At 48.1% G+C, this 23,117-nt stretch overlaps 1 protein-coding gene across 19 annotated transcripts in view; it reads left to right on the forward strand.

Annotated features, from left to right (window-relative positions):
- PTPRS (protein tyrosine phosphatase receptor type S) overlaps window positions 1–23,117 on the forward strand; it is a 307,055-nt gene that overhangs the window by 171,836 nt on the left and 112,102 nt on the right. For 10 of the 19 annotated variants that reach the window (XM_083720160.1, XM_083720161.1, XM_083720159.1 and 7 more), the window contains one exon: window positions 13,929–14,051. In XM_083720160.1, coding sequence (XP_083576286.1) covers window positions 13,929–14,051 — 123 coding nt within the window. The remainder of the gene's footprint in view (window positions 1–13,928; window positions 14,052–23,117) is intronic. The other 9 variants (XM_083720166.1, XM_083720154.1, XM_083720157.1 and 6 more) reach the window with 1 other exon arrangement.

Here is a 23,117-nt window from a genome sequence, read left to right on the forward strand (position 1 = left end):
CATGCTGGCCACATACCCAGAAGCTGCCAATAAAGCGAGATGAGCGCCGCAACCCCAGAGTCGGCCACGACTGGACCTAATGGTCAGGGGTCCCTTTACCTTTACCTTACCTTGCAGTCTCCAAACACGAGGGCTCTGCTTGCAAAAAGAAATCCTGAACAGGTGGCCAGCAGAGATGAACCCCATACATTTAAAGCACTTAGCTTCCCCCACTCTGCTAAAATCCTGAGTACTGTAGTTTAGCTTCTCAGAAAGTTATACTTCTCTGCACCCTTAAAAAACTGCATTCTGGATTAGTTGTAGTTTCCAAGTCACCTTCCAAGGGTAGACCCACGTAGCGCGCACTGCAGTAGTCCAAGCAGGAGATAACTAAAGCATGCGCCACTCTGGCGAAACAGTGCGCAGGCAGGGAGGGTCTCAGCCTGTGTACCAGATGGGGCTGGTAGACAGCTGCCCTGGACACAGACCTGACCTGCGCCTTATATTCAGGCCAATACGGTATATACAGCTATTAGTTTGCTGCAATAGTACCTTGAAGCCATACAATTAAAAAAGTTAAAATCAGAAATCAGCTAGCCGTTGTGGAAAGAAGTGTTCCCTGCGTAAGCCTGACGGAACCAAAACGTTTGGCGCAGGCCGCCTGCTGGCTCTCCAGTGGCAGCCAGTTCCACAAGACTGTACCGATGGCAATAAAGTTTCTTGCTGCTGTCAGAGGAGCCTTGCCAACTGAGGGGAATTTTCGGTGTTGCTCCTGCAGGTGATCTCGGCGATCCAGCCGGGATGTAAGGGCTCAGGCAGTCCCTGAGTTACACTGAACCCAGGTGGATTAGGGCTTCACAGAACCATAGCATTATAGCGTTGTTGGACGGGACCCCCAAGGGCCATCGAACCCAACCCGTGCAGTGCAGGAGCCACAGTTAGATCGGCACGAAGGCCTCAAACCCAGCTCTTGTCTCGCAGCGGCAACATGAACCTGCCCTTTGTTCCGACGTCGCTGCGGGAACGTTTAGGATTGGAGGGGAAAACCTGTGTACCTCTCTCAAGGCCCCGTTTAAAAGCCCGTTTCTGCAGGGCAGCAGACCCCCGTGTGGCAAGCCGAGGTTAGCAGCACCCGGCAAACAAACAGCCCTTCTGCAAACCAGCCTGCCAGGCGGCAAGCCACCCCCCTCCCGTCGGAAACGCTGGCTGCGTTGGAATTTCTGGAAGCCTGACAACCGCCTAATTTGTCCTCTCCCTTTTCGCTTTCCTTTCTGGCATGAGTTAGCCGTCTTGCTTAATGGGTGGCCGGAGTTGATTCATTCCTTCGTTGCCTCCCACTCTGCTCCTCTCTCCTGCCCCCGCGAGAACCGCTGCATTTTGCATTCTGGCAGTTCCAAGATTTCATTAAAACGAGTGCTTTGTGCAAAAAGTGCTTTGAAACATTGCCAGTCCCTGCACGTTAAAACGTTCCGTTTTGAGGAATGCCGTTTTAATTAAGAACGTCAGGAGAAGCCTGAATCTGGATCAGACCAAAGCAGTATGTGTGTTGTGTGTGTGTGTGTGTGTTTGCATGAAAGGGTTGCATAGTCCAGCATCCTGTTCTCCAGGGGCCAAACAGATTCCCCAAATGAGAAAACTCTATTTGTGAGTCCCAGAAACTGATGTGTAGAAGCACTTAACTGTCTCTGATCCTGGAGGGAAATCCTATTACTGGTGGTCATGGATACTTTTACACACACACCCTCCATGAATTTGTCCGATCCTCATCTGAATTGGTGGCCATCATAGAGTTGTAAAGATGGAAGGGTCCCCCAGAGTCATCTAGTCCAACCCCCTGCTATGCAGGAATTTTTTCCCCCAATGTGGGGCTGAAAACCCACAACCCTGAGATTAAGAGTCTTTACCTCGGTCTACCCCACCCCAATATTTCTGGTGGTGTCGATGCAAGTAAACGCTACTACAGTGGACGCTCGGGTTGCGAACGTGATCCGTGCGGGATGCACGTTCTCAACCTGCAGTGGCGCGTCTGCACACGCACTGGTTGCGATTCGGCGCTTATGCGCAAAGCACAGTTTAGCTGCGCATGCGTGACCGCCAAAACCCGGAAGTAACCCGTTCCGGTACTTCCGGGTTTCGGCAGTCCGTAACCTGAAAAAACGCAACCTGTAGCATCTGTAAGCCGAGGTATGACTGTATTTTAAAAAACAGGGAGGGTCATAACTCGGGGGTGAACCCGCAAACGGGACCTGAGCACGAGAGCACTTTTTCTCCCCTCCAGCAGCTGGCGTTCACATGCATCGGGGCCTCTGACTGCGGAGGCAAGAGCATCGCCATTGTGGCTAGTAGCCACCGACACCCCCTTCTCCAATGGTGGGGGACGCTAGTGTCAAAAGTGGGTTGAGCCAGAATAATACCTTCCCTTCTGCCAACTTGATGCCTTGGTTGTCTGGAAGCAGAACAGCAATGGGAGGGGGCAAGTGGAAAGCAAGGGTACCCTACAGAGAAAAGGTACCGGTCACCTTTATAACTCCTCCCACTTTTCTCTCTGGCCCTGCCCACCCACACCAAGTGTGCCCCCCCCCCAGTTGAATGTGGCCCCAGGGATGAAAAAGTCCCGTCTCCTCTGCTCTGTGCCTGGTTTTCATCCTTTGGGCACAGAAGTGCCCCACTGAGCTCAGGCGCTGACCCGAGACAGGGGTGTTTTGATTCACAGACGTGGGATGAACAAAAAAGGGGGTTAGAAATCAATTAGAAATCAAGAGATTTGAAGAGGGCACTTAGGATTTTAAGAGATTTCTCTCCCTGAATGTTGTCTCCCCCCCCCCAAAAAAAACGAAATCCTACTGGAATATAAATACAAGTCTTTGATAAATGCTGAAAGTTCAATAAGGAAGGGGCCGTTTTGAGTCCACAGAGTTGGGCCCGTGATACTGAGCACGCAGCTCATGTTGGATCCGAGCCGCGGGGGGCTACAAAAGGTGACTCCCCCACAGCGATCCAGCAGGGATGTTGTCAGAAGCCAGAGTCACGCATAGATCAGCAATGAAATACCCGGTGTCAGTGAAGTTAACTCTCTGTTCAAAGAAACCAAGGCAGCACAGGCCTAGTGGTCACAGCGACTCTTCCCCTGGGGGTTCCCTTGGGGGGGGTTCCCCAGCTGATGCCTCCCACCAGTTATCCAGACAAACCCCTGTGTTGCAAAAGAGAACAATGACCACATACATACGTAATAGACAATCTTTATAGAAGTCTTTCAAACAATAACAAGTTCAAAATGAAATCTTAGACTCCAAATCTCCAAAAGTCTTTAAATGAAGCGAGGTACCAAACTTTGTACGATGAAAGATAAGCAGTGAAGCTTTGTGTATTCAACAAATATAATGTCCAACATTGCAACCTCCGCTTTAGACCTCTGAACTAACAGTAGCATTAAATCAAAGGAACATTTGTTAAGAATGGCTACCCATTTCTGTTTAAACTCAATGTCATTAACAAATAAGGTTGGCGCTTTCTGCAATCTCAACCCTGCGGCTAGATTTAAGATACAGTGGTACCTCAGGTTAAGTACTTAATTCATTCTGGAGGTCCGTTCCTAACCTGAAACTGTTCTTAACCTGAAGCACCACTTTAGCTAATGGGGCCTCCTGATGCCGCCGGGCCGCCGGAGCACGATTTCTGTTCTCATCCTGAAGCAAAGTTCTTAACCTGAAGCACTATTTCTGGGTCAGCGGAGTCGGTAACCTGAAGCGTACACAACAAGAAGCGTCTAGAACCTGAGGTACCATTGTAATTGGAGAGTGAAGAGGCACGAAATTCATAGCGAGTCTTGCACTTCTGTGCATTAAGAAGTTGTGAAAAATCCACATTAGAAGGACATGTATCAAAATCCAGCAAAGGTACATCACAGAGAATGTCCTCAGAATCCTTGTCAGAAAAAGCCCATTTGGCCATGGACTTTCAGAGACTTTGATTCGTAAGATTTCATTTTGAACTTGTTATTGTTTGAAAGAATTCTATAAAGATTGTCTGTTACGTATGTATGTGGTCATTGTGTTGCCCAAACCTGGTGACATTTCCACCAGTTATCAGCATCCACCAGTCCACAACATCTGTAAGGGGGTCAGGCGGTCTGTGATGGATGCTAAGCCCAGCCGGGACCCTCCCGACAGTAGAAGAGCCCCCTCTTTTGTCCCTTGAACTTGAGAAAGCTTTGGTGGGAGTCTTCTTAAAACGGAGGAAAGAGCCAGACTTAATTTTGGCAAGCCTGGGAAGGTCGGTTTTTGTGCATGTGTTTGTTGTGGCGGTGCAGAGATGACTATTTGCGCTTCAGGAGGGCGAGAGGGGTGCTCTGTGGAGTTTGCCGGTTGCAATCCTCGAAGCTTGTGCTCGCCTCGGGCGACTCGAGAGGAAGAGCAGAAGACCTCGCGCAGACTGGACGTTTGCATCGCGCGAACACCAGGCGTTCCCAAAGGGGGCCTGATAGCGTGCTTGGAGGGAGAGTGGCCCTCGGACCCTTCCCCAAAATGGCCAACATGGTGAATACTCCATGTTGCTTCTCTGTGTGAGTCCCTGGCCTGATGCCATCCCCCCATTCAGTGGCTCATGCAGAGACACGGCGGTGAGAGTGCGGCAGTTTCTCCCCTCCTATAACTCTCAAAGTAAACCTTTTCAGAAGGTAAGGATGAAGTGTGTCTCCTCTACTCGTTTGGGAGGCGGTGGGGAACCTCAGCTGTCATGTCTGGGAATCAATGTCTAAACTTCTGTATGTGATAACCTCTGTCTTATCTATGTCCTGTCCTGTGTTGGGTTCGTTGGTTTTGGTTTTTTTGGAAATATTTCTTTTAAAAGTAACTGGCTTATAACCACACTTTTAATTTTTTTTCCCCCTTTCTGTTTCCTTTTTAATTTTATTTCACTCAGACACCTTTGGTAAGTGTGCTTTCCACATAAATCAAGTCAATTCTTCATTTTCTTAAATATTAATAGTTCTTTTTTTAAAAAAAAATTGACAACCGGTCAACCCCAAACCTGTTGCCTGCCCCACCCTCCTCCCACCCTTAAAACTAATTCCTTCTTTTAACAGCTTCCCTTCACCCTTACAAATTAGGCATGCGGCTTAACTCTTCTACTAACGCCTTTATTTCAGTAGGGATATTCTGCCATTTTTAACAAAACCTTTGTGACCTGGGAGGTTGTCGTAGGCACCTAAAAGCAAAAATCACCGGCGTCTCAAACCTCATGGCTGTTTACAAGGAAAAGAAGAAAATGCAAACTCTTCCAAAATTAGGTAAATTCGGTAGTTATAAAATAAAGTCCTGGAATCCCCACTAACACAATATGGTGAGCTACCTTAAAACTGCATCGTGTCTCATTTTGCCCCCGCCCACAAACTGATTTGGGGCCTGGAGTTTCACATTTAACAACTGTGTGTTAGAAATTTCCTGGAAATCGCAAGGTGGTTGGGGAGGCAGGAATCCCTGAAATAAAATTAAAAGTTATGGTCTGTCCACAACGAGACAGCTTCCTAATTTTGCTTTCCCCGTTTGCTACGGTGGAGAGTCTGAGGCAGGGGTCAGCAAACTTTTTTCCCAGTGGGCCGGTTCACGGTCCCTTAAATCTTTTGGAGGGCCAGACCACACGCGCACACACACACACACACAGCCACTGGCAATTGGCAGAGAGCGTGGAGCTAGAGGGAGCTGGCCAGCGGTAAACCAGGCACGTCCCGCCTCCGAACCCATGGCAAGGGCAGGTGCGCTCACCTGTCTTGGCAGCGGCTGGCCTGGACCTCTCCACCAAGGCACTCCAGCTCTGCCCCGTGAAGTCATTGAGATTCGGCAACCACTGGTCCACAGCAGCCATTGCTGCTGCTGCTACCACCATTGCGCATCTACGCGCCGCCATCACTGCACGGGAACGCGCAGCCCTCCCCTCTGCGCAGGTAAACCAGGTGCATCGTTTGATTGGCAACAGGAGGCAGAGGCATCTGATGCCACTCGGCCTCTTCCTCCCGTCACTGTCACCGGAAGTCATAGAATCCTAGAGTTGGAAGAGACCACAAGGGCCATCGAGTCCAACCCCCTGCCAAGCAGGAAACACGATCAGAGCACTCCTGACATATGGTTGTCAAGCCTCTGCTTAAAGACCTCCAAAGAAGGAGACTCCACCACACTCCTTGGCAGCAAATTCCACTGTCAAACAGCTCTTACGGTCAGGAAGTTCTTCCTAATGTCTAGGTGGAATCTTCTTTCTTGTAGTTTGGATCCATTGCTCCGTGTCCGCTTCTCTGGAGCAGCAGAAAACAACCTTTCTCCCTCCTCTATGTGACATCCTTTTATATATTTGAACATGGCTATCATATCACCCCTTAACCTCCTCTTCTCCAGGCTAAACATGCCCAGCTCCCTTAGCCGTTCCTCATAAGGCATCGTTTCCAGGCCTTGGACCATTTTGGTTGCCCTCCTCTGGACACGTTCCAGTTTGTCCGTGTCCTTCTTGAACTGTGGTGCCCAGAACTGGACACAGTACTCCAGGTGAGGTCTGACCAGAGCAGAATACAGTGGCACTATTACTTCCCTTGATCTAGATGCTATACTCCTATTGATGCAGCCCAGAATTGCATTGGCTTTTTTAGCTGCCGCGTCACACTGTTGGCTCATGTCAAGTTTGTGGTCAACCAAGACTCCTAGATCCTTTTGATATGTACTGCTCTCAAGCCAGGTGTCACCCAAGTCTCGGCCCATGCGACCATTTAAGAACCCGGCGGCGGCAGGAGGAAGAGGCCGAGCGGCGGCGGTTCTGCCAATCAGACGCCGCACCTGGTTTACCTCAGCGTGGCGCGGCGACGTCTCTGCCAATCAGACGTCGCTGAGGTAAATCAGGCGCAGCGTCTGATTGGCAGATCTGCCGCTGTTCAGCATCCTCCTCCTGTCGCCATCGACGATAGTCTCTGCCCACGCGGCAGGTTCTTAAATGGCTGGATTCAGGACCTGCTCGGGCCAGATTTGGCCCAGGGGCCGAAGTTTGCCGACCCCTGGTCTAAGGACTACAGCTCCAAGGACTTCTGGCGGGTAGTGTACATTTTTTATATCAGACATATAACATTTTATCAGCTCAGACATATACGATTTGCAATAAAATACTTGAGTTTGCTTATCTCCTCCTCCCTCCCAATGCATTTTCCTTTGGTGTTGTGGTGGGTTGTTGTTTTTTAAGATTCCGACCCTGAAGGAAGCGGCTGGCTTTTCTTTAAGTAAGCCACTCTGGGGGGGGGGGGTCTTCCTTTTTGGCCGAATAGCAGGGTGTTTAATTAGCTAGCCTATTTGCGAAGCTAAGCAGGGTCCACTATGGTTTCAAATAAACAAGCTACAGCACCTGTTGTACTCCAGCCTGCCCCTTTTGCTTATTAATGGATGGGCTAGAGGAAGAGCCCCCTGCCAGGGAGTTGAGAATCCATCGCCGCCATAGAGTCGAGTGTGGACTGCTGATTCCTGATGAATGCAGGGGGGCGGGGGTTGGACTGGATGACCCTTGGGGTCCCATCCAGCTGCACAGCTCTCTGATTCTACGATTGCCTTATAACTGGTTCAGCCTTTTAAGAAGGGGGTCCAGGAGTAAAACAAGCTCCTTCCTTGCTTTCCTGCTTCGGGAGTTCTCGGCCCGGTCTCGATTCACAAAGTCTCCCTTTAAATTATGGACCTTGTTTACTTGTCAGATGCCACCACTGCCCGCCCACCAAATAAAAATCTCCGGCCTACTGCCCAAGAAGCAAGGTTCTGGGCAATTGCCACAATATACTGTTCAGGAGGGACACGGGTGGCGCTGTGAGTTAAACCACAGAGCCTAGGACTTGCCGATCAGAAGGTCGGCGGTTCGAATCCCCACGACGGGGTGAGCTCCCGTTGCTCAGTCCCTGCTCCTACCAACCTAGCAGTCCAAAAGCACATCAGAGTGCAAGTAGATAAATAGGTACCGCTCCGGCAGGCAGGTAAACGGCGTTTCCGTGCGCTGCTCTGGTTCGCCAGAAGCGGCTTAGTCATGCTGGCCACATAACCCAGAAGCTGTACGCCGGCTCCCTCGGCCAATAAAGCGAGATGAGTGCTGCAACCTCAGAGTCTGCCATGACTGGACCTAATGGTCAGGGGTCCCTTTACCTTTACTGTTTGTGAGTATTTGGGGAAAGTAGGAACTCTTCTCAAAATCAATTTATTCCTGCACTGGAGGGGGTCGGTCTACAGCTTTGTCTCCTTCCCCATCTTGCAAATATTCTCCAGCTTCTTAGATGTGAAACTCCAACAGGTTTCTTAAAAAATTAAAATCTGCCACCTGTGCCCTGTAGTCCTGGTTTATTCCCCCCCTCATAAATTTTCCTTCTGCCCCCACCCCCAGTAGTTTAAATAACACTTCATGAGCCAAGCAAAGCCATGCCCATTAGAACTGGCGTTGCTGCAATTCAGTGCTAGCACATGGCAACTGATGCCTGATGCAACGGACGAGATCTCTGTCTCCTGTTCCTTGTGCAACACTGTTTAGGTGTTTGTGAAGCATCCCCTCCGCATACAAACCCCTGAGGGGGAAGAATGCGAGTTTAGGGGGTGCAAGGCAGACTTCTGTGGTGCACAGGATGAACAGCCACTGCTAATGCCAGTATCTGCTGCCGAAAGGTGGCTGGGTCATTTCCCCTAATGGTAGGGCCGGCCTTACTGGAATGGAGTATTAAGGGGAAATTTGCCTAATGGTAGGGTTGGCCTTACTGGAATGAAATCTCGAGGGGGAGAAAGGTTTTTCTAAAAAGTGTTCATCAGCGTTACACAGGGCTCAGCAAACGTCTTCAGCAGGGGGCTGGTCCACTGTCCCTTGGACCTTATAATAATATAATAATAATAATTTATTATTTGTACCCCGCCCATCTGGCTGGGTCTCCCCAGCCACTCTTGTGGGGACGACGACTATATTTTGGGGGGGAAATAAATGAACGCATTCCTATGCCCCACAAATAACCCAGAGATGCATTTTAAATAAAAGGACACATTCTACTCAGGTAAAAACAGGCTGATTCCTGGACCGTCTGCGGGCTGGATTTAGAAGGCGATTGGGCCGGATCTGGCCCCTGGGCCTTAGGTTGCCTTCCCATGGCGTTACATGTAAAATTTCACTAGGAGCAGCAAATCTGGGAGCAAATTCCATTCACAGGCAAATAGGATGCAGGTATAGACCCCAGTTGGGACGCGGGTGGCGCTGTGGGTTAAACCACAGAGCCTAGGACTTGCCGATCAGAAGGTCGGCGGTTCGAATCCCCGCAACAGGGTGAGCTCCCCTTGCTTGGTCCCTGCTCCTGCCAACCTAGCAGTTCAAAAGCATGTCAAAGTGCAAGTAGATAAATAGGTACCGCTCCGGCGGGAAGGTAAACGGCGTTTCCGTGCGCTGCTCTGGTTCGCCAAAAGCGGCTTAGTCATGCTGGCCACATGACCCGGAGGCTGTACGCCGGCTCCCTCGGCCAATAAAGCGAGATGAGCGCCGAAACCCCAGAGTCGGCAACGACTGGACCTCATGGTCAGGGGTCCCTTTACCTTTATAGACCCCAGTTTTCTGACCTGAAGGCAGCGCAAGGGGGTGGCAACCTGGATATTCACAAAGATTATCAACACAAGCCGTCACGGGGGTTCCACTGGTTTGCAGCGGTTTTGGTTTTTGGCCATGCCAGTTGGACACCGCCATTTTGGGACTGGGGACCCCTCTTTCCTCTCCCCCCCAGACCCAAGTTTGATGTTCGCCCCCTCCCCCGAATGCCCTCGTAGGCTCCAGATAATTTGTTCCTATTGGAAATAATTGTTTTGCGGTAGCACACCAGTTATGCAGCAAAGATACCTTTCAAGTGAGTCAGACCCCCATAGACCAGCACCGCCACCCCCTTCTCCCCACTGGTCCTCTCCCCGCATTGCTCCAGATTGTTGTCACAGATGGCAGATTTTTGCATGTGTTTCGTTTCCAAGCCTGATTTTCTGAGACGGAAAGATGAGTTCAAGGCTGTTCTATTTCCACTGAATAAATCCACAACCCTTTGCTAATTTTCCCCTCTTCTCTCCCTCGCTTTCTCTCTCTCTCGCTGCCTTTTTTAAAAAACACCCAGCTGCTCCTCTGCAGAGATTTGCCCAAATTAACGCTCCCTTTATTCCCCCTTCCCTTTCCTTACTCCTTTTCATTTATTTCCACACTGTTTCCCCCAGCGAGTTTACCTTGCTTTGATTAACATTAACTAGCTAGTAACCTTAACTAGACGCTAACTAATGCCTTTCTGTAGATTCCTGTTTTTTGTAACCTTTTGTCCAGCCAGAAGCTGACTCTCTAACTAGAACCTTAACCAGCTTTAACCAAATAACATCTCGCCCTATCCTCACCCAGCTGACACTAACTAATCATAATAACTAGGTGGTTTATTTTACCCCTATCCTGAAAACAGGGCACATTCATCTAGGAAGTTTGGGGTGGGAAGAGTATTAGAGACATTTAAACTCTTAAAAAAGAAAGTCGGTTATTTCAGGGCGGATGTAGAGGTTCCAGCGAGATTCCTCTGCTGCAGACATTGATGATGTTTAGCAAGACCGGGGAATGCCAATATTTGGAGATTCTGCAAAGGGGGAGTTTTTTGGACTTGAAAGAATGGACCATGCTTTGCAAAACCTGCTCTGTTTTCAGGATTGGGGGAAAAACCCTAGAGATCTTCTTACGATAATACATTTCTTGACTGAGATGTGCAGCAATCTCTTGGAAAGCCAGTGGGGGCTGGGAGCGGGGGAAGGATCTTGCAATTTTATGAGGAAGGCTTTTTGAACCCAAACCTTGAGGAGAACGCCCAGTCCACCCATTTGGACTGGGGTGTTGGGTTCAATGCTGGATGTCCAGTTCGACCCATCCTCCGAGGATAAGTGCCTCTGAGCACGTGGAGAGTGGCTCACCTTGTTGTCCCATGATTTGTAGGAAGCTGCCTCTTTCCAAGTCAGTCTGCTTTCCCACCCGGGCCATTGTTCTGTGCTCGGACTGGCAGCAGCTCAGAGTTTAGTGCAGCGAAGGGTTCCTTTTAAGCAGAGATTGAACCTGGGACCTTCTGCAGTCAAAGCACATGTCCTGTGACGAAAAGCTGCCGTTTTATAACATTGCCCAGAATTGTCTGATTGCCTTTCCTATTTAACTGCTTCCTGACCCGTAGTTGTTGACCAGTGAGATGACCAATATGGAACCTGGGACGTTCTACCTGCCAAGCAGCCGCACTAGACCATCAGGTGTTGGCTCCTCCCCCTTGATGCTTTCTTGGGCGACCAATGGCATCCGCAGCTGCTGCCTTCCTGATTGGCCGAAGTGAACATGAAATCATCCATTCAGAATTTTAAGTGCCGTATTTTTCGCTCTATAAGACGCACCGGACCACAAGCCGCACCTAGTTTTTGGAGGAGGAAAACAAGAAAAAAAATATTCTGAATCTCAGAAGCCAGAACAGCAAGAGGGATCGCTGCGCAGTGAAAGCAGCAATCCCTCTTGCTGTTCTGGCTTCTGGGATAGCTGCGCAGCCTGCATTCGCTCCATAAGACGCACATACATTTCCCCTTACTTTTTAGGAAGGGAAAAGGGAGTCTTATAGAGCACAAAATACAGTACTTCTACATCTCTCAGCCCTCTCAAAATAGGATAGCGTTAGAGATTCTCCAACCAGGAGGATCCAAATTTTCCTTCTCCTTAGGGTCCTTTCTCCCACTGGCACGTCCAGGGAAACGAAAAACAAAAAAACTCCCACTATTTTCCTCCCCGCTCGTTTTCACTTCTGTTTTTTTTTTCCTTTTTCCTTTCGTTTTTCCTTGCAGAAGGTACTCCGATCCGAGGTAAGAAAACACCCTGCATACACTCACACAAAACACCTGCCCCACACGGCGCTCACTTTCCCCGCTAGCCTATTTGCCACCTCAACCTCTCGATTATAACCAGTTCTTGTTCCGTGTTAGTTGTGTGATTTTTTTTCAAAAAAAAAAAAAATATTAACAACAATCTTGGAGTTTTGTCAGCCTTTCACTGTTGTGGGTGTTTATTTTCTGTCCTGCCTCTTGTCCTGTCTTCTGTGACTCCTCCCCACCCCATTTATTTCCTCCCCTCAATTCTGCATTTATTTTCAATACGTGTGTAATTCTCTTTCTTCCTTGGCTGGATGGATGGATGGAACGGGCCACTGTGTCTGTCGGGGGCCAAGGGAGGAAGATTTCCCAAGGTCCTCTGGGGCCAGGGGAGGAAGACTTCCCAAGCTCCCGGCCACACTTGCAATTTATGATGTGGGCTCAAACATAGCGCCAAGAAGCACGGAAGGTGTATTTCTGGTTTTCCTTGTGGTTCCTAATACTATTATAAAATCACTCCCGTTATTAAATCATTTCTCCTTCACAGTCCACAAAAGTGGTAAGGTTTCATTTGAACCCGAAATGGTTGTGAATTGGGAAATTAATGCAATTGTATTTGTATTTTCTGGTAAAAATGGAGAGGGGGGAGGAGGAAAATATATCTTAAATGTCTTAAGAGAAGCGCTGATCAGACCAAGGGTAATAATTTACCTCTGGAAAGCCTACAGTATTCCTCTCCCACTGTTGGTCTCTAGCAACAGGGCCTCTGAGCATAGAGGGTCTGTTTCACCATAGACAGACTTATCCTTTTGTGGGGTCTTGGACAGAGGTCTGTAAAGCTAGGGAATAGAGGGTGAAGAATACGGACAAAGAGGATATTCATCCTCTTTCTCTCCAGGAGTGGCCAGCACCACCTGCATTCTCTGCCGCCTCTGCCAATTTTGTGGTGACGTTAGAGGGTTAGCCTGAGCCGAGAAAGCGCATTATAAGCCTTTGAAGTTGTGTGACACCTCTTAGTCTGCTGGCTCGCATTTTTCTAGATGGAGAGCTCGGTTTATGCAAATTCCTGCATCGGGCTGCAGTCTGGCATGCACATAGCACTAAGCACTGTGTTCACGACTGTCTGGTTTGCATACTCCTCAACCCCCATCTCTTTCCCAGAGGGGATTGCAAACATCTGTTTCCAGTTTGAACTCACTGCACAGTTAGTTGGCAAGATGTCTGAGCCAGGGCAGAGTGTGGCAAGCGTTCATTTTAACGATGGTTTGTTGAAACTTTAGGCACTGGTTGGTGTCCCTGACTTGCCCAGATAAACCATAGTTGCCGCTAAACTAACCATGGTTAACACTAACCACACTTCCCAGGTCCAAACTATGGAACACATAAACCATGGTTAACACTAACCACACTTCCCAGGTCTAAACTATGGAACACGTAAACCATGGTTAACACTAACCACACTTCCTGGATCCAAACTCTGGAGGAGATAAACCATGGTTAACATTAACCACCGTTTCCAGGTCTGGTGTTCAGAGCAGATAAACCATAGTTAGCATTAACAACTTTTCTCAGGTCCAACAATCAAAACATGCATCTGCGCCAGAGGAGGAGAGGGAGCTTGAGAATCGTACTCTGGCTGGGGAGAGCCATAATGTAAGATCATAGATAGATAGATAGATAGATAGATAGATAGATAGATAGATAGATAGATAGAAGAGCTATTGATGGTGGGAGAAGAATGAATAATGTGAACCAAGCCCATGTCCACAAGTGGCTACCACTTCTCACCCATGACCTATGCTATGCGAACAAGAGCATGCTGGGGTCGCAATCCTGCGTGCCCTTACTAGCGAGTAAGTCCCACTGAGCCCAGCTGGTGAGTCAGTCTCCTCAGGATTGCAGCAGGGCGCCGCTTTCGGGTAAGACGAAGAAGCACCGAGTGAGCTCTGGAAGCGTTGAGCTGCGATGGAGAGGGAAGTGGGGAAGAGGTTGCCCTTTCCCTCCTGGGCTGCTGGTCCTCTGAACTAACACGTTTCCCTTCCTCTCCCTGCACCCTCCTCCCGTTTCCAGGTGGCCTTCAGATCGAAAGCAGCGAAGAGACCGACCAGGGGAAGTACGAGTGCGTGGCCAGCAACAGCGCCGGCGTGCGCTACTCCTCACCCGCAAACCTATATGTGAGAGGTAGGGAACGCCGTGACTCGCAAGAGTGGCAAATGCCGTCCTCTCCAAATTCCTCTTCCCCCCAAGCCTACACTTGCGCAGAGACACACACACACACTTCTGAAGGCTTCTGTTTTTTTGCTGCGTTTCTCTTTTTCTCAAGATCCAGAAGGTGTTTGGGGTGGGTTGAAAAGTCCATATCAAAGACAAATGGGTGACCCAGAGCCTGGCTGGACATTGGAGAGACCCAACTGCGTGGGAATATGCACTGGGGAGCAGGAGGAAATGTCTGATAAATGGGTCTGCTCCTACACTTCAGGAGGCCTCCGGCTAACAACTGGCTCAGTTTCTCCACTTTTTCCAACCAACACTAGGGCATGCCAAGGGGCGGTCTCGAAGCTGGAGCTGCCCCTGTAAATATCCCACACCCACCTCAACTACATATGTCATTCCTGCTTTGCAGCGGGTTGGGATGGATGACCCTTTAGGTCCCGACTCTTGTGAGTTTGCATGGACTGTGCCAGCGGAGGAAGTGTTTGGGTGTGCAAGTGCCCCGAGCAAGGAGCTGTCGCCCTGCCCTTATTTCTAAACCCTTGTGTTTTTCTTCCTAGCCCCCCTAAAAATATACCTTGCTCTTTCTGTCCCCCCTGTCAAATAAAAGTTTTTTTCCCTACCACCATTGTGGTAGCCAATACTTATGGGCTGGTCCTGAGCCTCTCCGCCATTTAGACATTATTTCTGGGCCAATTGGCTCAGCCAAACTGGCATGGGACTGCAAGAAATGAGAGAGGCAAGTCTCTCAAGGCCATCTTTTAAGACACTCACACCTTCCTGGACCCTTCCTCTCGGGATTCTGGGAATTGTACTCTACCCAGAAGGAGGGGGCAGGGGTGCCAAAAGTACTGGAATTCCCACAAATCCTCACCCGCTGGTCCATGTTAAAGCTGGTCCATGTTTGCGGTGTGGGTCAGCCTTTCCCTGATAATTCGGATTTGGTTTGTAATGCGGCCATCCTCCTTTTTTCCTCCCTTGAGGCCGGAGGAACATCCTTATTTATTTATTTATTTATTCCTGTACATCACCTTTGAGGGATGCTGGTGGCACTGTGGGTTAAACCACAGAGCCTAGGACTTGCCGATCAGAAGGTCGGCGGTTCGAACCCCCGCGACGGGGTGAGCTCCCGTTGCTCTGTCACGGCTCCTGCCAAACTAGCAGTTCGAAAGCAAGTCGAAGTGCAAGTAGATAAATAGGTACCGCTCCGGCGGGAAGGTAAACAGCGTTTCCGTGCGCCGCTCTGGTTCGCCAGAAGCGGCTTAGTCCTGCTGGCCACATGACCCGGAAGCTGTACGCCGGCTCCCTCGGCCAGTAAAGCGAGATGAGCGCCGCAACCCCAGAGTCAGCCACGACTGGACCTAATGGTCAGGGGTCCCTTTACCTTTACCTTTACCTTTACATCACCTTTGCCAACCTGGTTCCTCTAGACCAGCCTTTCTCAACCTGTGGGTCCCCATATGTTGTTGGACTACAACTCCCATCACTCCTAGCTAGCAAGGCCAGAGTTCAGGGATGATGGGAGTTGTAGTCCAACCACATCTGGGGACCCACAGGGTGAGAACCGCTGCTAGACTACAGTAAACAGTAATGTCTGGAGGGCACCAAGTTGGTGATGGATGCTGTAAAGGAATGTTTTAAGGAGAGTTGTGCAGTCCCGCCACAGAATTATGATCAAACACCTGACCTTTCAAGCTGTCCCAACAACAGCACCCCACTTTAAAAAAAAGGGAGGGGAACCCCTTTTCGTATGTGATTCCATGAGCCACCTAGCAAAAGCCCAGGACCCTACCAGGTGCTTAGACAAAATCGTGCACAAACACAACACCGTGTGCGAAGGGATGCTGAAACCCCCTAAAAGACGTGTTTTAGAGTCTACATCAGTGTTCCTTGGGTCTCAAGTTGCTGTTGTGCTACAGACACACCAACTGCAGCCAGCTGTCATCAAGGATGATGGGGGATTGTGGTCCATCAGCACCTTAGGGCCCAAGCTCTCTCTGCACGAATCAGGTGGCGATGGGGTTCTCGGAAGGCCCCTGCCCCAAATGGCTAGAAGTGACTTGGAACCTGTTCACCACCATCAGAGTATAGAGTCTCACGGTCCAGTCAGGGGTCTCCCAAGCCCCAGCCCTCATAGGCTCACGCCGTTCCGTTAAGGCTTGACAAACTCCCCTTTTGGGGAATGTTTTTGGAAGCCTGGCCACACACAAAATGGGTCTTCATCGTCTCTGATCAGAAGGGCGCACTCGTCAACAGAAGTGGGGCGCTGGGGGGGGGTCCCTCTTGCAGTTATTGTGAAGAGATAGGCTGCGACACTTTTTCTTCCTCTTTCCAGTCCGATGTCAGGTGCACAAAAATTAAAATAACTTTCTGTATCAATGACTTGCCAAACCGCGCATCCCTTTCAAACTATGGATTCTGGAAGCTGTGGCCGTCCTAGATATCTCCTAGGAGTACACCTTCCGTCATCTCCTAAGCATAGGTTTCCCCAGCCTCCCACTAGATACCCGACAAGCCTCCTTGTTTTCACTACCTGGGACAATGAGGTTGTTGGCGTCTCTGCTATGGACCAGTCCATGGCTTCATGCACCACAGTAGATCAAAAGCTATATAGGCCTTTAGAAATTTCAATGTCTAACACTACAGTAAAGTGACCTCTTTTTCCAGTCTGCTTGGGGCCACATGCCTGATAACACTGCTTATTTTCTGGGTTTTGTGTGTGTGTGTTTTTTTTACACCCAAGCTAAATTTTTTAAGGAGGCTTTTGTCTTTGTTTGCTGCTGTTACTGTTGATGTTGTTGATGTTGTGGCCCAATGACAAAAAAATGAGAAATGATGTTCGTTGCCTCCATTGTTGATGCAACCAGCAACGTAGAGCGTAACATCTGGTGCTGTGCTGAAGGAAATGTTTCTCAGAGTTTCTGTGCCATGGGTAAAATCTCCTCAGTCCTCGAGGGCCGAGCTCACATGATCCAAGACTCATGTGGGTTTGTCCCTTCCGTCGTGGGTCTTCTCTGGGGTGAGAATTTTAACCTGCCACAGTTCAGAAATTGGGAGCTTTCTCTTGCCCCATTTGTTCAATTTGGTTGCTTAATTTTGTGTAAAAACGCTTCATTCTTCCCCTACAAAGCTGGGATGGTTTGGCCCACTCAGTCACAGAAAACGTTGGAGCGGTGAGCGATGGTAACCATGTCAGTCCATTCAAAAAAAGCAACCCAAAACCCGATACCTTTGGGGGGGCTGGCCAAAGTGTCAGAAAAGTGGCCAAATTTACGAGTTCCTCTTTGTCCTGACAGAGCTCATTCTCCCCAATATCAATGCTTTGTGTTGTTGTTTGCTCAGCACTACGCAGTAGCGACACCTGGTGGGGTAATACCAGCATTGCACGATATTACGACACCTGCCCAACCTGTCCCTCACCACCTAGGAATCCAGAAAAGAAATGATTTGAAAAATGAGCTCTTTCCAAGTGCAGAATAGTCACTGAATGACGCAGGTTGCGCAGGCTCCCTCCGGAGCTGCTTACTGTTTCAAACCCAGCTTTGGAAAGCCACAGGTGTGGCGCATGTGTTTACGGAGACATCTGTTTGGGTTCAAAACGTAAGATCTTCCATAGAGTCAGGCAGCACCTCGCATCGTAGATGGGGCAAGAAGCTCACCTTGGAAGTTCACCTGGACAACGGAGCGCTCTCTCTAATAACTTCTGCTTCCTTGTTGTGTTTTACGATTATCGCGCAAAAGGGAGAAATGGTTTGGATTGTATGACTGGGGCCTTACCAGTATTAGCATTATTTTCCTTTTCTGTCATTATTTCCAAAGAGCCTTGAACATGATTGCGGGGTGTATGGTTGTTGTTTCCCCCTCCTACCGATTTTTCAAACTGTTTCTCCCATAATATGCTTTTTTCCCCTCCCATAAAGGGGATTTCAGGTGCGCAGAGTAGGGCGTTTGCAGTATTTGGTGTTCCTCCCCATTTCTGCCCTTTTCCTGTCGTCGTTAGTAATTTTAACAACCATAGGGAACTTCCGTCCATCCCCCACCCTTTTCATGTCTGAATGAGTTCGGATGGGGAGGGGAGGAGCCTGTGTTGGAAGGGGCGGGGCTTTAAGGCATGTCTGAATGGGCGCCGGGAAATGGGTTTGGCAGCTTCACAGTAAGCCAGAAGTATGGGAAACAGCATCCTTTTTTTAATAATAAAAAAGAGCCCCCAAATATTCCAAGGGTTGAATTGCGAGCCTCAGTTCTCTTACCTGGTGAATGGATCCAGGGAGACAGACGCGACGCTTCTATCCAGGTGCAACTCACCTGGATTGGCACACGGTTGCGGGGACAGGATTGCACCGCCTCCGTTCCCCTGCAGTTCCCATGAAGACATGCCTTGGAGGGGTTTTCGAGGGCACCTCAAAATGTTCGGGCGGGCGGCTGGAACTTCCCGGACGACGACTGACAGTGCCAAGGTGGAAACGGAGTAGAAGACATCCTTTGTTTTGTTTTGTTTGGGATGCCATGCTGTAAATGTTGTTTAACTTCCCTTTCTTTGAGCTACAGGGGCTTTTTGCCAGATCTATGGATGCAGGGTAGAATCCACCGGGGGTTGGGGGGGTTTGGGGGAGGGTCTGATGGGGTGCAGGGGGGGGTCATTCCTGCCGAATTGTCAAGGAAGGGCCGTGCTAACACAGGGAGGGGGGTCACGTGGCTAAATGTGGTGGGGGAAGACGGTCGCTGGAAAAATTAAAAATATATATGGACATTTTGAGATGATATATATTACTTTTTTTAGCTCGATATTTTTATTTTTTTAAGTTAAAAGGCGGAAATGCGAAAGGAAAGGAAAGGAAAGCAATTGAAATTGCAGTTGCCAGCCGTGAAGGCCTTTTTTTACTCTCTCTGTGTTTCCCTTATTTTTCTTCTCTCCTCTTCTCATGTCATTGTGTTCTGCATCAAACCCCCTTAAAACATCCCTCAGAGCTACGAGAAGGTTGGTGTGGTTTTTTTTTTTCCTTTTTTACTTTCTTTACCCACATATTTTTACATTTCTTAATTAAAAAAAAAAAATTATTAAAAAAATATATTAAAAAAAAATTAAAAAAGAGAGAAATATATAAATAATCCTATATCTTGTTATTGCGATATATCTTTTTTTTAAAAAAAAAATTAATAATAAATAACATAAAAATAAAATGGCGAATATATATATATATATATATATATATGATTGAATATTCTTTTTTAAAAAAAAAATTAGAGAAAAAGAAAGAAAATCTCTGCATTTCTATATATATCTATATATTTTATATATTAAAAAAAAAAAGTTGACAAAGCGAGACCCCCCCCCCCCCTCTTCGTTCTCGGGTCTCGTTGGAGATGAGTTGAGTTGCATTGTGGGCCGTGTAAGCTCTTTTCTGCATCTGTTGGTTGCATTTCTGTGTGCACTTTTTTCTGTCGTCATGGTTACCTTGCCGTATGGACATTTTGGGCCTGATCTGCATGACAGGAGAATGTTTACGAAGCAACGATCTTTTGCATGCCGGTCCTTTTCAGTTTTGTTTTATTTTTATTAAATTAATATTATTTCGTTTCTCCCGCCCCCTTTAAATTTTTATTGTTATTTCCGTTCTTTCAAATTGTGTGCGTGAGTGTGCGTGCGTGTGTGTGTATATATATATATATATATATACATATAATTTCAAAGGAACCTTTTTTCTTTTTTTTTTACGTTATCAGTGGAATTTTTTTCCCCCCTTTCCCCCCACCCGCAAATTTATTTCTTTTTAAACATTTTGATTTTTGGTTTTTTGATTTTTTTCGTTTCTCTCTTTTTTTCTTTTTTTTAAAAAAAACCTTCCTTTGTCGGTTTGTCAAGTCGGTTGGTTTCGATCGGTTATGCTGTGCTGTAATTTTATTCCAATTGCATTGTGGAAAAAAGCCAGTGTTCCTGTTTCCCTTTCTTCCACCCCCTCCTCCAAATCTACCCCCCCCCCCAACCCACACCCCTCTGACGATTTAACAACCTCCAGCCCGATAATATTGCAGCCACACAGCTCTAATGCCTGTCTGAGGAACAGCCTCCCGGGACAAGGGGAGGGGGGGGTCTTAGCTAGAGGGTCCCAAAAGGAACTCGAACTTTACATTTCATGGGCTGCTAAAAAGGGAACTTAAGTGTTGCCCTCAAGTTGGCAGAACAATCCTGGACCCCCGTTACACAACCAGAAGTTTACTTTCCTTAAATTTAATCGCTTCCGGATAACCACCGCACCAAAGTGGTTTTAATCACCCAGAAAAACACACGTGCAAATCATTATGCTCTTGCAAATTTTTGCAGCAGGGGACCGGTCCACTGTCCCTCAGACCTTGTGGGGGGCCGGACTGTATTTTGGAAAAAATAATAATGAATGAATTCCTGTGCCCCACCAATAACCCAGAGGTGCGTTTTAAATAAAAGCACACATTCTACTCATGTAAAACACCAGGCAGGCCCCACTAATAACCCAGAGGTGCATTTTAAATAAAAGGACACATTCTACTCATGTAAAAAAACACCAATTCCCGGACCGTCCTCTGGCTGGATTTAGAAGGCAATTGGGCCGGATCCGGCCCCTGGGTCTTAGTTTGCCTACCCATGGTCAAGACTGCATTGCAGAGGGTTGGGCTTCCAATTCTGTTACGCCAACAGACCATAGCTGCCCCCCTACCTGTGTCATCTAATGTTGACTCTGTCTGCAAAGGTTGCGAACGTTTAAAGTAAGCCGATAAACGTCTCTTTCAGCGCCCTGTTTGAAAGTACATCGCAGCAGGAGGATTAAAGAATTCTCTTTTAAAGCTTCAGCTAAACTGCTGGTTATTCTCAAGATCCCCCACAAAGTGCCTGGGCTTCCACACAGAACAAAATCACACCCATTGAGGCTTACAGCCTTCTGAGACTTTGCTCCAGGGATGAAGAGCCTGTGTGGCCCTCCAAAATATTGATGGACTACAATGCCCATCATCCCTGACGGTTGGCCATGTTGGCTGAGGCAGGCGGCATTTAATAAGGACCACTCTCCTGCCATTTTTAGTTCAGGGCTGGGTTTCCTGTCACCCTGGGTTCTTTTTCTTATTTAGAATTTATATGCCACTCGGTTGCAGCAAAAAACCCTAAGCAGTTTACAATAAATGTTTAAAGGATGTGTGGAAACTGTCGAAAGATTCCAAAGGGATTAAGATCAACAGTGAAACAGATTATTTATTTGACAAAATTAACTTCGCCTCCCTGGGTGAGAAGCAGAAATCTGGGAAGTGCAGTTTGTTGAGGGTGCTGGGCGTTGTTTGGAGAGCCCCTCAGAGCGCTATAGTTCCCAGAGCAAGCCATCAAGAATAGGGGGGTCTCCTTACAACTTAAAATATACAGTGCAGATGGAGACAAAGTCCTGCTCAGAGTAAACCAGTTCAAAGCGACATTCCAATTACTTGTCTCGGTAGGCCTGCCTGAGCAAAGTTTTCAACAGGACCAAGAAAGAAGCAGCACGAAGGCCTTTGTCTAATATCAAGTAGCAGAGAGTTCCAGAGAGTAATCCACCCTGATGGACTTTCTTATGTGACTGAGATGAGTGCCACATGAATACCCCTGGAAACCATCTGGATATTTTGGATATTTTTGGATATTTTGGATATTTTTAAAGCTAAACTTTGAAATCCTTTGTATTTGCGGGATGGAATCATCATAGGGTATAGATTACTGCAATGTGTTATATGTAGGGCTACCTCTGAAGACGGTTCAAAAACTTCAGCTAATGCAAAATTCAGTTGCCAGGTTGCTCACTGGAGCAAGACAGTTTGAGCATATTAGGTCTGACTGCACTGGCTACCAATTCGTTTCTGGGCCCAATTCAAAGTGCTGGTACTGACCTATAAAGCCTTAAACGGCTCAGGACCACAACACTTCCAGGACCGCCTCTTTCAATATGAACCAACCTGGACCCTGACATCAAACTCTTGTGCCTCCTCCTCAAGAGGTCCAGAAGGTGGCAACACGAGAACAGGGCCTTCTCTGCAGTGACTCCCCATCTGTGGAATGCTCTCCCCAGGGAAATTCGCCTGGCGCCTTGATTATACACCTTTGGGCTCCAGGCGAAAATATTCATCTTCAACCAGGCCTTTGGTTGATTGACATTCAATGCCCTTTTAAAATGTGTTGGGAGAAGGTTACTGGGTTTTTCATGTTTGTTTTTTCGTTATTATTATGTAGTATGTTTTGGGGGGGCACGGGTGGCACTGTGGTCTAAACCACTGACCCTAGGGCTTGCCGATCAGAAGGTCGGTGGTTCGAATCCCCGCAATGACGGGGTGAGCTCCCGTTGCTCAGTGCCTGTCCTGCCAACCTAGCAGTTCAAAAGCACGTCAAAGTGCAAGTAGATAAATAGGTACCGCTCCAGCGGGAAGGCAAACGGTGTTTCCGTGCGCTGCTCTGGTGCGCCGGAAGCGACTTAGTCCTGCTGGCCACATGACCCGGAAGCTGTATGCTGGCTCCCTCGGCCAATAAAGCGAGATGAGCGCTGCGACCCCAGAGCCGGCCACGACTGGACCTAATGGTCAGGGGTCCCTTTACCTTTACGTCTTTTTTATATCATGATTTTATCTTGTGAACCGCCCTGAGACATGCAGGTATAGGGCAGTATACAAATTTAATAAATAAATAAGCAAACAAACAAACAAATAAATAAATAAAATGCACCACTCCATACACACTTCAGACAGCATCAGTTTGATAAGACTCCCCATTGCAAACTTTTGAAGGGTGCTGCTGCTGCTGCTAATAAATGGCTCTCTCTCTGACTGACACACACACATACACACACACGTTTTCCGGCATTCCCATATCTCCCCCAACCCACCCCAAAAAACCCCACCCCTCTTCTATATACTCCTATTTCCTTAATTATGACAAAGATGACAGCCTTATAAAACCCAGTGGGCAAGTTCCTAATGTACAGGTATTAAAGCTGTGTGGTCGATCTGTTTGTGTATTTATTTATTGAGAAATCCGGTGCAGCTTTGACAGTTATCTGTCTC

The sequence above is a fragment of the Podarcis gaigeae genome (assembly GCF_964106915.1).
Source record: "Podarcis gaigeae genome assembly, chromosome: 18".
Classification (NCBI taxonomy): Eukaryota; Metazoa; Chordata; class Lepidosauria; order Squamata; family Lacertidae; genus Podarcis; species Podarcis gaigeae.